Source organism: Poecilia formosa, unplaced genomic scaffold (assembly GCF_000485575.1).
Source record: "Poecilia formosa unplaced genomic scaffold, Poecilia_formosa-5.1.2 Scaffold40, whole genome shotgun sequence".
Taxonomy (NCBI): Eukaryota; Metazoa; Chordata; class Actinopteri; order Cyprinodontiformes; family Poeciliidae; genus Poecilia; species Poecilia formosa.
Genome location: NW_006799979.1, coordinates 2,709,640 through 2,723,151, shown reverse-complemented (window position 1 = coordinate 2,723,151; position 13,512 = coordinate 2,709,640). Strand labels below are relative to the sequence as shown.

The window sequence follows — 13,512 nt, the reverse complement described above, 5'->3', positions numbered from 1 at the left end:
ACACACACACACACACACACACACACACACACACACACACACACTGCACTGAAGAGGAGTTTGGAACCACCTGAAAACAGAACAAGTTGCGTTTACTAAAGTGGGAGGCTGGACGGATTGAGGAAGAGGGCAAGGTCAGGTCAAAGAGATGCCTGGTGATAGAGGAGAGGTGTATTTATTAAAGAAAGGAGAGGAAGAAAGCTGTGTTTAGCCTCTTGAGGCCCATATAGTTCAGCGGGTCCAAGGTTGGATTTTATTAGAACTGCTAGATATGCACAGGTTGATGTACACCAAAGGTTTCAAAGGGATATTTAACACAAAACTTACTTATAGTTACACTGAAATAACTTAAGCTCGACTGTTCAGATGATGGATATTTAAGAAAAACATTAAGTCAGGTGTGCATTTATACACGTCCTTTACTTTGATGCCCCTAAATAAAACCCTGTGCAGTTACTAAACAAGTCTGTGTAATGATTCTTACCTGACTTTTACTCTTTGTGCTGAAATGATCATTTCTTGCTCTCTGTTCCATTCCCCCAAATAATCTATCTACATGGAACATGTTGCAAAAAGACTGGAAATTAACTGAACTTAATTCACTGAGCACTAGAGATGACTTCTCCTTAAATTGTGACTTTTTTTAATAATTTGCATCGTATTTTAATCCTGTAATTATTTCCATTTCCTTTTTAGCCTCCATTTCTTCTTGGCCAGGACTCCCTTGAAAAACAGGTTTTAATGACAACGACACTTCCCTAGTTTAATAAATGTAAAAACAAATAAAAAGTTAACTTCAACTGAACCAAGACCTGGGTTTTTAGGCAGATCAGAGTTTGATCGCACATTCACACTTCTCAAAATGAACCAGACTTTCAAGGAAAATGAATTAGAGTTCACTTAAAACAAATTAAACAGGGCTGGTGTGAATGCACTTTTAATGGCATTCAGGTAATCTTTTTTTTTTTTTTTTTTTGAGTCAAGAGATTTACAATCTTTAACCAGCAAAATACTGTTTCTAACAAACAGAGCTGGGACCAGATGAGTAAAAGCTCCAAAATATAACAGTAATTGTTCAGAAGAAGAAAATTAATTGGTTTAAAGATTAGAAAAAGCTCAGAGAAAACATTAAAAGGAGAATGAAGCTAAAGAACAAAGTAGCAAACAAAGTTGGTAGTCAAAATGAGGGGCTTCAAAGAAAACAACAAAACCATTAAAGCAAGAGAGAAATAATGCGAGATGCCAAGAGATGTGATCTTCAGCGAGGCCTGGTGTTCGCTGGGAGCCGGGCAGATCAGCGTCTGGGTGGGGACAGGCTAACATCAAGGTTAGCCATGTGTGCTAATGTGGCTGACAAGCCTTGCCTCCATATGCACACACTCTAACTAATGGCAAATGCATTGAGAGCTGCCTATACACACCCCGACACACTTGCAGGCAGACGGACACACCGACCGACCGACGTGCCACCAAATGTCTTGTGCTTGAATTCACATGCAAATTTCTGTCACTCTGTGTGTATGAATGCGTGTGTGTGTGTGTGTGTGTGTGTGTGCGTGTGTGTGTGTGTGTGTGTGTGTGTGCGTGAAATGTTCAAGCACTTTGGCGGACATGATCTGCCATTAGCATCAAGGCAGATTTCAATAATTCTGGAAAAATACACACAGTCCTGTAATTTTCCCCCTCTCTCATTTCCCGCTGACGTGTGTGTCAGCGTGTGCGTGTGTGTATGTGTGTGTGGGGCAAGAGAATGACACGCTTTGAGAAAGACAGGGATGGTGGGGGTCAAATGGAGACGCAGAAAAGGAGAGCGAGTGATGAGGGGAGGAGCGGAAAGGCGAGAACAGACGAGGGAAACATTTCGCCTGTCACCCAATGCGAAATGCGGAGAAGCACAAACTGATGGTAATTGGGTCTTCAATGGGCTGAAGGAAACCCACCGTAGAATTCAGAAAATGGCCGACTAATATGGTAACCGAGAGAGTTTGTGACAGACTAGGTGGCGCGCTCACGCACGCACACACGCACACACACACAGAAGCTGGAAAAAAAAAATCACATACTTTCCAAGCAGCGCACAATTTGGTTATACAAGCAAAAAAAAAAAGAAAAAGAAAAAGACATGACAATCAGCCAGACTAGTTTGTTAATACACAGAATTACTTATGGAAGGAACCGATTTCTTCCAGCTAAAGTGCTAATGAGTCAGTTGAAGACGATAACTTTTGTCACACAAAGAATTAACCTAGTAATAAATGACTGAAGCAGACAGCCTGTGACTTGTTCCCACACAGTGTGAATATGAGCCACTGTGTCATTTTACAATGCACAGAAACGGGAAGGATCGGTTCACTGAACGCGTTTGTGTTATGCGTGCGCCTGGGTCCATGTGGCTCCGGTGTAGAAACATTGAAGGAGTCAGCTAATCCAGAAAATCGCTAATTAATCTCACACCATTTGCTTGTCATTTCAGATGCAGCGAGAAATTAACGGGCGACTGGAATCAAACGATTTTCAGGTGATCAGGGCTTATGGGTAAAATCTGCTCCAGATCAGCAAACCCACCTAAGAGCTACCGGGACTCAGTCACTGAAATCTTCAATGTGAACGCCGTTACTGAGTAAAGGAGATTACAATATAGCTATTTTCAGACTCAGTTATGGTGAAATGTGTCCAGTTCCCTAAGAATGCAGGAGAGCGAGAGAGAGCAAGACTATCAACAGATAACAAGAAGGGTAAAAAATAGTGTAGCAAAGTTGCTCTTTTGTTTATTCATTTTTTTAGTTTTCCCTCTTCTGTCAGTCAGACACACCAGGTGCCCTGATTGTTATGATAGCACTAAATTCAATCTTAAGGGATATTCTTGTTGTGTGTTGGGTGTTAAGAGTGGACTGGTCTGCTTGGAAGGACAAGGAGACCGGTCAGACCTCAAATCGAGGATATTCAACATGTTGGATTGCTTTGGTCCGATATAGCAGCGTGTGGACAAACGGGAACGCAGCCTACCAAGAGTGACTGCGACATGCAGCCAATCAGAAAGCGAGGTGACGGAAACACAGAGACAACAAAACAAATTAAATAATCTGCCAATGGAAATACTATTGTTTTCATCAATATTAAGGAATTATTTACTAAATACTTCAAAGTCAGTTTTATCTAATTTCAGGTGTACTAAGATATTTGCACTAGAAACTAGAAGAAAAACACGAACCTGTGTTTTTGCAGCGCAGTTAAAAAGGTCAATTACTCCATAACTTATAGATAAACATAAAATGTCTCTGCTGTACCACTTTGTATTTTCTCTTATAGCATAATGAAGCTTTATTCATCTTAAGTTCCCCTTTCAGGAAATGCATTTTGAAGCAAAAACACATCAGATATTGATTCTGACAACTTACCCTCAACTTTGTCATTCAAAGAGAGCGTCTTGACCAGTGTGATGTACTTAATGGGATCCAATGTGACTAATGAGTCCTTTCGACTTCTAAAAGCAGAGAGAGAGAGATAGATGTGATTAATGTGTTCTCCTAACAGTAATGCAGCTCATCTGCTGCATGCTGTCAGGGTTCAGTCAGACTGGAGGGCAGGTGGTGAAAGAGGAGGCGGAGGAGGAAACAAGGGGAGAGTTTCCTGTGTTTCAGCTCGCCAACAGAGCGGCTGGACCCTGCATTAACGTCTCCCCTAATACCACTCAACTTAAACTTTAATGGCCCACCACCGGCCGCAGTCTGTGTGTGTGTGTGTGTGTGTGTGTGTGCGCGCGCGTCTCCTGCTGCACTCACAACTCCCTCTTCAGGTTGAGCGCCTCCTCCGCGTTGTTATGACGGCAGCACAGGCTGATGAGGATGGCGTACGCCCCGACGGACATGTCGTCTTCGTACTGCTGCTTCAGCTCAAGGGCGCGCTGCAGGTTCTGAGGAGACAACGGGACGCTCAGAAACGCCGAGCGTGGAGCCAAACACGGATGAAATGGGAAGGGTTAAGGGAAGCGTACCTCTTCAACGCTCAGAGCATGGATGGTCTGTTTAAGAACGGAGTTCAGCGGCTTGTTCTCCGCTTTCAGTTCAGCCAGTTTGCGTTCAAGAGCCAAAACTCTGTTCTCATCTCCCTGAAGGAGACAAAATGTTCGTCACACGTACAAAACCCACATGCAGCCTCGCAATTACGTGACCTTGTAGTGATGTGGTTGATGTCGGAAGTTTAAAATGAATTAAAAATACTAATAATCATAAAAGAAAGAAAGAAATATAAATAAATAAATAAAAATAATCAAAGAAATTTAGATCATGACAATGAATGCTATACCAATTTGGGGTTTTTAATGATTTATTAAAATTATTAATAGCCCAGTAGGTCAATTATACAAAGTACAGCTGAAGTGAATAAATTGTACAAACATATTTAAATTTAGAGTGGATTTTCTCTGACCTTCATGCACTCAAACCTACAGATACAGTCTGAAATCTATTTACACTGGAGCTTTTAAATTCTCCTACGTAATAATTACGGATTACAGATCATAGAGTCTCTTTAAATAAAACAGATTAGTTTGACGGTAATTATGGGAAAGTCTCAGTAACTTGGCAAAAACCGTGGAAAAGCCAAGTCTAGATTTCCACGAGTCTTTTGGAATGACGGCAATCATGCTGTGGGTCTGATTTGTGAAACTTCGACACAAGTGTGTGTTGAGACAAGAAGGTATGTCCAAACACCAAAGCAGCATTTGGAATAACAGGAACAGGCCAACATTTGGCTTTTTCACTGGACACACCAGACAAGTTCACTCCTGCCCTCTTAATATTCAGATGATTCTCAAATAATCCAGCATATGTAAAGCATTAAAGAGGAAAATTATGCTTCTCTGTCATTCTTCAGACATTTTTACTTACGGTGGCCAACGAGGCTGACCCAGAGTCTCTTTCCTTTGAATAAACCAAAGCATGCACATCCTGCAAAACACAGTAAGCATCAGATGATTACGTTTCTACAACCATGATGCAACAACTTCACAAAGTCAACTTTAGAAACTGAAGCGATGTGACCGCTACACGTTCAGCTTGGCTACTTCATTATGGTACGCATCAATTTTCAAGGATTAACTGATGGTTTTTGGTTTGTCCATCGAGGATAATAAAATTGTCTGAATCTCAATTATGTTTTTTAAAAAAAACCAACATTTTGCACCTCTTCCACTAGTTTCTCAAACTTTTTTCTACATAAATGGGAAAAGACGAGACACGGCAAAGAATAAAATCTGTCAAGTCAAATCTTCTTCTTTCATTAATTCAGGGCTTTAGACAGAAAACAAGCACAATTATTGATTTGTGAACAGAAACGGAACGGAGGTCCTAATCTGTACCTTAATTAGCTCGGGGCAGAGGTAAGAGTCCAGGAGGTTTCTGATCCCTCGATAGATGCTGGGAGAAATCGCAACACCCTGCAAAAATAAATAAATAAATAAAAAATTCAAATGTCAAGGTCACAAAAACAGCAAGATGTGCATGAAAAGCAAAGAGTTTCAACAATTACATACAACTTTTCTTCATTTAGGGGAAATTCATTTATTAAGTCAAACCTAAGGGGAAACTACTATAACTTTGCATCTTGATGTAAAAGCTTGATTAGTGCATCTCTAATCTAAATGTCATGACCCTATGAGGTTAATCAGGTTGCCTGTAGCAGTATTTGTCTGTCAAAGACGTAACCACAGATAATTTGGGATTTATAAACATCTGAACAAATATTGTTAACATCACTGGGATGTCCAAAAGAAGCTGTGAGCCTTTCCTCAGTCTGAAATATGTTATTTATATATATACATTTTCCCCCATAGCCATCAAAAAATAAAAAGATAATGAATCTGGAAGGAAATCAAATGACCAGCTCTTCAGCCCAAGTTTTGCAACTTCTGTGCATTATGAATAAATTACCAAACCCCATTTCTATTCATATACGTCGCATTTTCCAACTGTGTTTTTAATCAATTTTTCAACTTTTGTCTTTTCAGCATTTTTCTTTGATTTCAAAATTAAAAATATGAGTAAAAATACAACAAAAAATCATTTCTAAAACATAAAGAGACCCATGAGGATGGGACAAAGTGTGGACATGTCTCAAGAGGAAGAAGCCAACAAAAGACGAGAGTGACCACATCAGAAATTTGGAGGGTCTTTATTTGGTTATTACCTCTTGTTTAATTAACCCTCACCCTCGGAAAATACAATGAAAAAATGGCATGTGGGTGTTCCCCTGCAGGTTAAGGGGTTAAAAAAGGAAAATATGTATCTAAGACGATGTTTCTTGTTCTTGTTGACTGGGTCTATGGCGTGTATCTCAAAATAAATGAAAAATACAAGAAAAATATTGATGGATAAAGATAATTTCCTTTGTGAGACCTCAATAGCCTGGTGACAAACTGCAAACAGCTTCAAGTAGTTTCATAAAAGCTCCTCGAAAACAGAAAGTAATGGGTTTAACACACAACTCATCAGTGTGTGAAGTTTGTACCTGAGCATGCAGCTGATTGAAGAAACTCCTCAGTTTGTCTTCCTGCGCATGGACCTGCCCCTCTGACATGCTGTCTATCAGATTGTAGAGGAAGTACGACGTGGCCTCTGCACACACACACACACACACACACGTAAACACACACTGAGAGCTGTCGTCTTGGGAAATAAATTTCATTTGCCACCGTGTCAGTCACGGTGTCCATTTGTGCATTCATACTATTTTTCCTGTAACCTCTGCAGAGTGTGAGGTTGTGTCATTTCTGCTGACAGAAGCTGCTTTGGGTCTGCAGTTTGAGTGAACGTACGGCGGCTCGGTGTGACAGCTTCCTCCTACTGCCACGCTTATGCACACACGCAGATGTAGTCTAACTGGAAGTGACACGGATAACAGTCTCCATCGCTCCCACCAGCGCACACACGCCAGCTTCTGCACTGGAGACTCCCCCGACTCTCACACACACACACACGCGCACATACACACACACCCACTCTCGTTGCTGCATCAGCAGTAAGGCTCTATTTCCCTGGGTAGCAGGTCCTTCACTGACATGCTGACAAACACACACACTCACACACACCCCGTAACGTATAGAGGCGCCACGACGAGAAGTGGGTCTGACGTGAGCTCATCGCTATGGAGACTGGACGTAAACACGGATTTCATTATCAATGATATGCAGGAGGCAGTTTGTGCAACCGATACGACGCAGATAAAACCCAGACATGGAGCCTCCTGTTCTGTTTTAAACCTATGCAAAACTCACAAAAATTACATGATGAAAGAATTACAAAGCTCAGAACATGTATGAGGTACAAGCGAGAGTGAAGTCCACATGGACTTGGTTTCTTACCAGATGGGTTGGAGTTTCCAGCGGAGAAGCGCTCATCTTTGTGCAGCAGCTCAGTAATCTGGGAAAAAGAGCAGAAAGTATGCATATACCTTGAAGTATTTTCACATTTGGTCACAATACAACCACAAACCTCAATGGATTTCATATATAAATTGATTTTAAACACTCGCAATTTTATCACATATTACATTTTCTTTCAGCATCGTCAAAAAAGTAGAATAAAGTGTAAAACTAAACATTCCTACCCTCACAGGAGTCAATTTATCAATTACTGATTAACTATGTTTCTAGCTACTTTTTAACTTAAGTTTCATGCCACAGCATGATGCAGCTACCACCATGTTTCACTGCATGTTGGCTGTGTTTTTATACTGAAATTACACACAAGTTTACCATTTACAAAGTAGCAAATGTTTAAAGACACATGGATTTTTATACATGGTCAAGGGAGCTGTAAAGTACATCTTACACATACTTTAGCAAAAAGAAATAAAAATAAAAAATGTTCACTGCTTATTCAGTGAATCCCCTCTTTCGTGTTGTAATATGTATCAAGATCTCATCGCATTTGCTTTTGCAAATAAGTTGAATCTCAAATTTAAAGAAGGTATTTGAAAAAAACAACTACTTTTATACAGCAAGCATTATTCATAAATAATTGACAAAGCATCCAAAATGCAGCCGAGGTACAATGTGATATAACATTACAAACACAGCCACCTTTTCAGGGTTTTTTTGGTATAGTCAAACGTTGACATGCAGAAGTCGTACCTTGACCATGGAGTCCACATCAGAGGACCTGCAGGGGGCAGTAGAGGACAATAAATGAACACCAGCTGCAGCTCAAACAGAGTTTTTATGCAATTTGGTCATTGAAGTCAAAAAACACAAGAAGAAATTTATCTACTGGAATGAGAGATGCATTAATGACAATATAAAGACATTCACATATCATCTGCTCTTTATATGAGATTCATGTAAAAACATATAAAGTTGAAGAAAATCTATAATTTTACAATTACAACTCAAAGGTAATTTTATTTATGTAGCACATTTCCAGCAACAAGGCAATACAAAGTGCTAACTTTGTAAAAACATCCTCCAACTTTTCTGTCTTTTTTTATTTTTTATTTATTTTTTTTTAAACACAACACTTCTCAGGAGCGATGAGATTATTTCACCACCGCTAGTGAACTGACAGCATATCACAGAATACGTGAAGAAGAAGCGACACGGTTTCCAGTTCGACACCCTCCGTCCCGCAGTACAACAGACGAGAGACGGCGGTACAAAAGTCTGGCACACCACAAAAGACACAAAGTCATACATGAGCACAGGCGCGCGTGCGTGCGCTCACACACACTACGGGCTAAATGATGACAATGTGCGACATCTCCAGCGTTGTCAGCGAGATGTTGGAAAAGGAGGAGAGAGAGGGAGATGAGAGGAGAGAAGAAGAGGTCTTTAATGATTAAATTATCCCCTGACCTTGTCTTTGACAGGGGCAGGTCCCGCACAGCGATGACACGGCGCTCGCAAACACGCACACACACACGCACAGACGCGCTTCCCCAAGTGACAAGCCCAATTATGACCCTGTCAGGCAACCTAACCATCACGGAAGTGTGTGTGTGTGAGAGAGAGAGAGAGAGAGTAAAGCGAATAGAGATGAGAGGAAAAGGACTGATTTAGAAAAAAAAATAAAAACACTAATAATTAGTGATGACTTAGAATATCTTTTCAGAGTTGAGTGCTGAACAGACATCCCAGAGATCACACATCAAGAGCTACTGAGATGATTAATAATCTGCTGCACAAAGACAGAAAAAAAACCATGGAACCGAACTTCATGGCTTCAACGCAAAACGCTGTGTGTGTGCAGGGAAACATAACCCTGAGCTCACCGTACCCAGAACAAAATGAAGCAGGTAGTGGCAGCATTATGATGCAGGGAAGTTGGCAGAAAAGTGCTTTTCAGAAATTCTATCAAAACCAACCGGAAACATTTTGTTGATCCAATTTTCCTAAATTTGAGCCACTAATTGGTGGAGAATAAGAACATTTCAAGTCAGTCCATTCAGGCTCTCTCAACCACTAATATTTATTAGGTGATTAGGGAGACAAAAATAAATTCATTGCTAGAGCAGCAAATGTAGCCAGTGATTTCTATAAAAACCATAAATGAGACGGTTTTATAGATGAGATCTCCATGAGTTTTTCACTTTCTGGTTAAGTAAAGGTTACAAAACAAACAAAACCTTCTTGTTGAGATAAAACAGAAGTTCTGAATTTTTGATTTTGTTTCTGTTAGCTGGATTAGATTAGATTAGATTAGATTAGATTACTCTCTGTCCGGGGTTTATGTTTGCAATAAAGCCAAAACGGGAAGACATTATTACCACTGTTAATTAATCGTATGCTAAATTAAAATGAGATTGATCATTTCCATTCTGATCATTAACATTTTTTGACGGCTAATTTTGCTTATAGAGGCTAATAATTATCAAGATATTACTTGAAAATGATTTCAAAACGACATTATATTTTATCATAATTTATGGGTCAAACTATCATCCAGCAGGGTTTGCTGTCATCACAGGCCCAGCCACTACTGAGTTTTTACTTATCGTAATGAAATTTGAAGACAAAACACTTTTGCTGGGCGCTGTGCATAAAGAACTTGGACAGCCTGAACCAAGAGCATAAAGTTGAGCTTAAGTAATCGAATTTTTGCTCAGTGAAAGAAAATAACTTCGGTCCCCGCAGGGAAGTCAGCACTTTACTCCTCGGTTCACTTCCAGCGTCGCCCGGGGGCCCGAGTGTTTTTGTGCAGCCGTGTAGTGCTAAACTGTAAATATTCATAAACGAATGCCTGCGAGTCAGACGCTGGTCCTCAGGCTCAGCCCTGGTGTGTCGGAGAGAGCGAGAGAAAAACGCAACCAGCGCAGAAGTTGGAGGGGGCGATAGTGGTGGGCATCTGCTCATTTGCATATCTCCCACGGTGCTTTGGGGCGAACGCATGAGGGGCGAGGGCCTCCATATGTATGAGGCACCCGCGTAAGTCTGCGTGATGCAGCGTTTCTCCCTGCAGCTGCCCGGGCGCACAGACGCCGGTGGATGGTGCGATGGGCCACACATGTCACGTTCACACACACACCACACACCACACACACACACACACACACACACTCGCAGCATATGCTGCAGTGACCTCCATAGCAAAACCCCAGGCTGGGGCTCCGAGGGGCCAAATATGTAAAAAAATGCCGAATGTAAAGTGATGCAGAAAATGGGAAGACAAACAGAGGAAGGGGCTAATTGACTCACTTTTTGAAGCCGGAGATGAGGCTACTGCGGAATAAGCTGAGGTCCAGAGGTGGGAAAGAGGGATCCGACACTGAGGTGGAGAAAGCAAACGGAGAAATGTTAAAGAAAAACAGCAGATCTGAGAAGGCAGAGAGTCTGATTGTCGATTTATGTCATCAGGTAAAAAAAAGTCCAATCACTTAAAATCTGCCATCAAGCCCAACTTAAGGAAATTAGGCGGATTAATCATTGTCAATGAAACATCTCATTTGAGACATCTTTCCAAAACAAAGGAAGTTGGATCCAAAACAGGAGCTTGAGGTTCTGAATAACCGGAAAGAGCTTAATAAAGTAAAGCAACTTGTTTTTTTAAAACCCATTGCTCCTGATTTTAAAATAAAGTATCCGGGTTACAAATTTCTACAACTTAAAGGAATTGGTAGATATCTGTGGAATGTTCTTTTGGCATCAGAAAAGAAAATAATAATGGGACAAATGGGTGGGACAGCATGAACCGACTGTTAAGGAATGAAATGAGGTCGCCATGGTTATTTACAGAACGGGGAAAAAAATTACATCTTCTGTGACGTTTTTGTTAAAATACTGGGAGGAGTAGGCCAAAAAGTGAGTGTCTAACTTTATTTTCTGATTATTTTTCACTAGAAAATCATGCACATGTTAAAAGGAAACAAAATGAAACATTTGTTGATTTTTATTTTTTGCTTTCAATTTTCATTTTTTTCCACTTATTTAGGACAGAATGTATTGTGGCCATCGTATCTTTGTTTCCACAGAAAAAAACTTTTCATTATTCTTCATACTTTTCTCATTTGACAAAGAAGCTCTTACTCACTTTACCCCAAACTTTTAACTAGAATGAATCAGTCCTGAATGAATGGATCTGCACATGTCGACAGTTCAATTTTAAATCTTAACTATAACTTTCAGTTCCTTCATGAATGAATTGTGAAAGCCTTATAACCACCCTTTCCCTCTCTATCTTGTCTTGGAGATCCATCTAAAAGTACTTGAACACATTCAATTTATTAATTATTTTTCCTCAAGATTTTTATACATTTGTTTTTTATCTTCTCTTTAATTTGCTTTAGTCTTTTCATTCGTATTTTTAGTTTCTCTATCCTTATAAGTCACTTTTTTTCTGCTACAAAACACAATTTACCATGATCAGGCAGGTCACAGGGATTAAACTGAGACACATATGTTGCAGTGAATGCTGGGCGTTTAAGGCTAAAAGATGAAAGACAGAAAACAGGAGCAGCTATCCATAATTTAGGAGCCCTTCGTATCTCGCCCCTCTGAGCTCTCTTTGCTGTTGCTCTTTACAAATTCACACAGACTAATCCCTTAAAAGGCCTGATGAGCACAGAGGTGTCGGAGGGCAAATGTGAATGTGTGTGTGCCAATCAGCCTGCAGGCAAAGCAGAAACTTCTACGATGACAAATGCTCAAGATGGTGCAGAGATTCTTCAGACTTTGTTAAAAACTCCATTAGAGTCAATGTGTGTTGACTTACTTAAGGTGTAAGTTTTAGCCAGGTCGCTAGTAGCCAGAATCCGAATCTCTGCGCACACGAAGACCTCGGAGTCCACAGAGACGCCCAAATCCTGAACAGACAACAGCGATTTTTGTATTTTTGTGTCACTAAAAACCTTTCGGTGAACGCCGGAGAACAAACCGTAGCGAGACTTTATTGATCACCTTGAGGGTTTGAAGTGTGGCCTCCAAGCTGGGGAAGACAGGGAGGATGTAGGTGGTTAATGTCTCCAGGTCGGGGGCGACACCGAGTCTGACCATGCCTTTCACCACCTCCACCACACCTACAGTCAACAACACAGAGAAGTTTACATTTCATAATCTTCAAGAAAAATTGAATCATGAAAAATTCAAAGACGGAAAACATCAGATTCCCAAAATCTGGTCATGTTAAAAGTTTTAACATAAGCTTTAACTCTGCTTAAAAGTTATGCTAAAACTTTTGTTTTAACGTAAAGAGTAATCCTGGATCAGTGCTTTTTTTTTTAGTCAGGCTCTAGTTCTGCTGGAGGTTTCTTCCTGTTAAAGGAGAGAATTTCCTCTCCACTGTCGCTACATGTATGCTCAGTATGAGGGATTGTTACGACGAAAACACAAAAATCGATGCAGTCGCTGGGTCACTAGTGGGAGCTAAGAACAGCTGCCCACCATCCTGTATACTTTAGCACTTCACCCAAACAGGGCGAGTGTTTATTCTTTTTTATTATTGCTCAAGTTTGCATCAAAATCTGAGGTGGGTAAATATATAATTTACCACAATAAAAAGTGTTATCGATCATAATAATGACAAACTATGGCTACTGATGTGGTTGGGATTTTTGCTCTTTCCCCCAGCATAGTTTCTTATGATTATATATTAATATCTGTAAATTAAAAAAAAAAAAAACATGATTGCATGTAAATATTGTGCGCAAATTAATGATGCTGATGTTCTGAAGTAGGCATTTGCTACAAATTTTTAATTTTTATGGCAGTATTTGTTGCACCGGTCTGATTTTATATTGTGGCAGATGCATTGCCACAATTAAATACTTTTTATAATCACTTATCTTTGCAAGAATGTTGTGATAACATTTTAAACCTATATCAAAAACCTGTGTTTTCACCCGAGGTTGTCATACAGTAAGAATTTCCATACTGGCCCGTTTCTGCTTTCAAAAAACAAAAATGTAAAAACTTAACTTCATGCATGTTCACCTAAAGCGGCTCTTGCATGTCTTGCAGTCAAATACTGCACACACACTTTTCTGCACTCACTCTCACGTTCCAGCCTGCAGCTGTGGAAGTACTCC

General features: G+C 40.2%; 1 protein-coding gene across 1 annotated transcript in view; it reads right to left on the bottom strand.

The window, feature by feature from the left end:
* Positions 1–13,512, bottom strand: part of lrpprc (leucine-rich pentatricopeptide repeat containing) — a 64,724-nt gene that overhangs the window by 39,627 nt on the left and 11,585 nt on the right. Inside the window, exons 12-22 of the mRNA XM_007551191.2 lie at positions 12,386–12,504; positions 12,201–12,291; positions 10,688–10,757; positions 8,132–8,159; positions 7,361–7,418; positions 6,508–6,614; positions 5,360–5,437; positions 4,890–4,949; positions 3,995–4,108; positions 3,783–3,913; positions 3,399–3,484 (exon numbers count right to left, since the gene is read on the bottom strand). Of these exons, the coding sequence (XP_007551253.1) occupies positions 3,399–3,484; positions 3,783–3,913; positions 3,995–4,108; positions 4,890–4,949; positions 5,360–5,437; positions 6,508–6,614; positions 7,361–7,418; positions 8,132–8,159; positions 10,688–10,757; positions 12,201–12,291; positions 12,386–12,504 (942 nt within the window). The remainder of the gene's footprint in view (positions 1–3,398; positions 3,485–3,782; positions 3,914–3,994; positions 4,109–4,889; positions 4,950–5,359; positions 5,438–6,507; positions 6,615–7,360; positions 7,419–8,131; positions 8,160–10,687; positions 10,758–12,200; positions 12,292–12,385; positions 12,505–13,512) is intronic.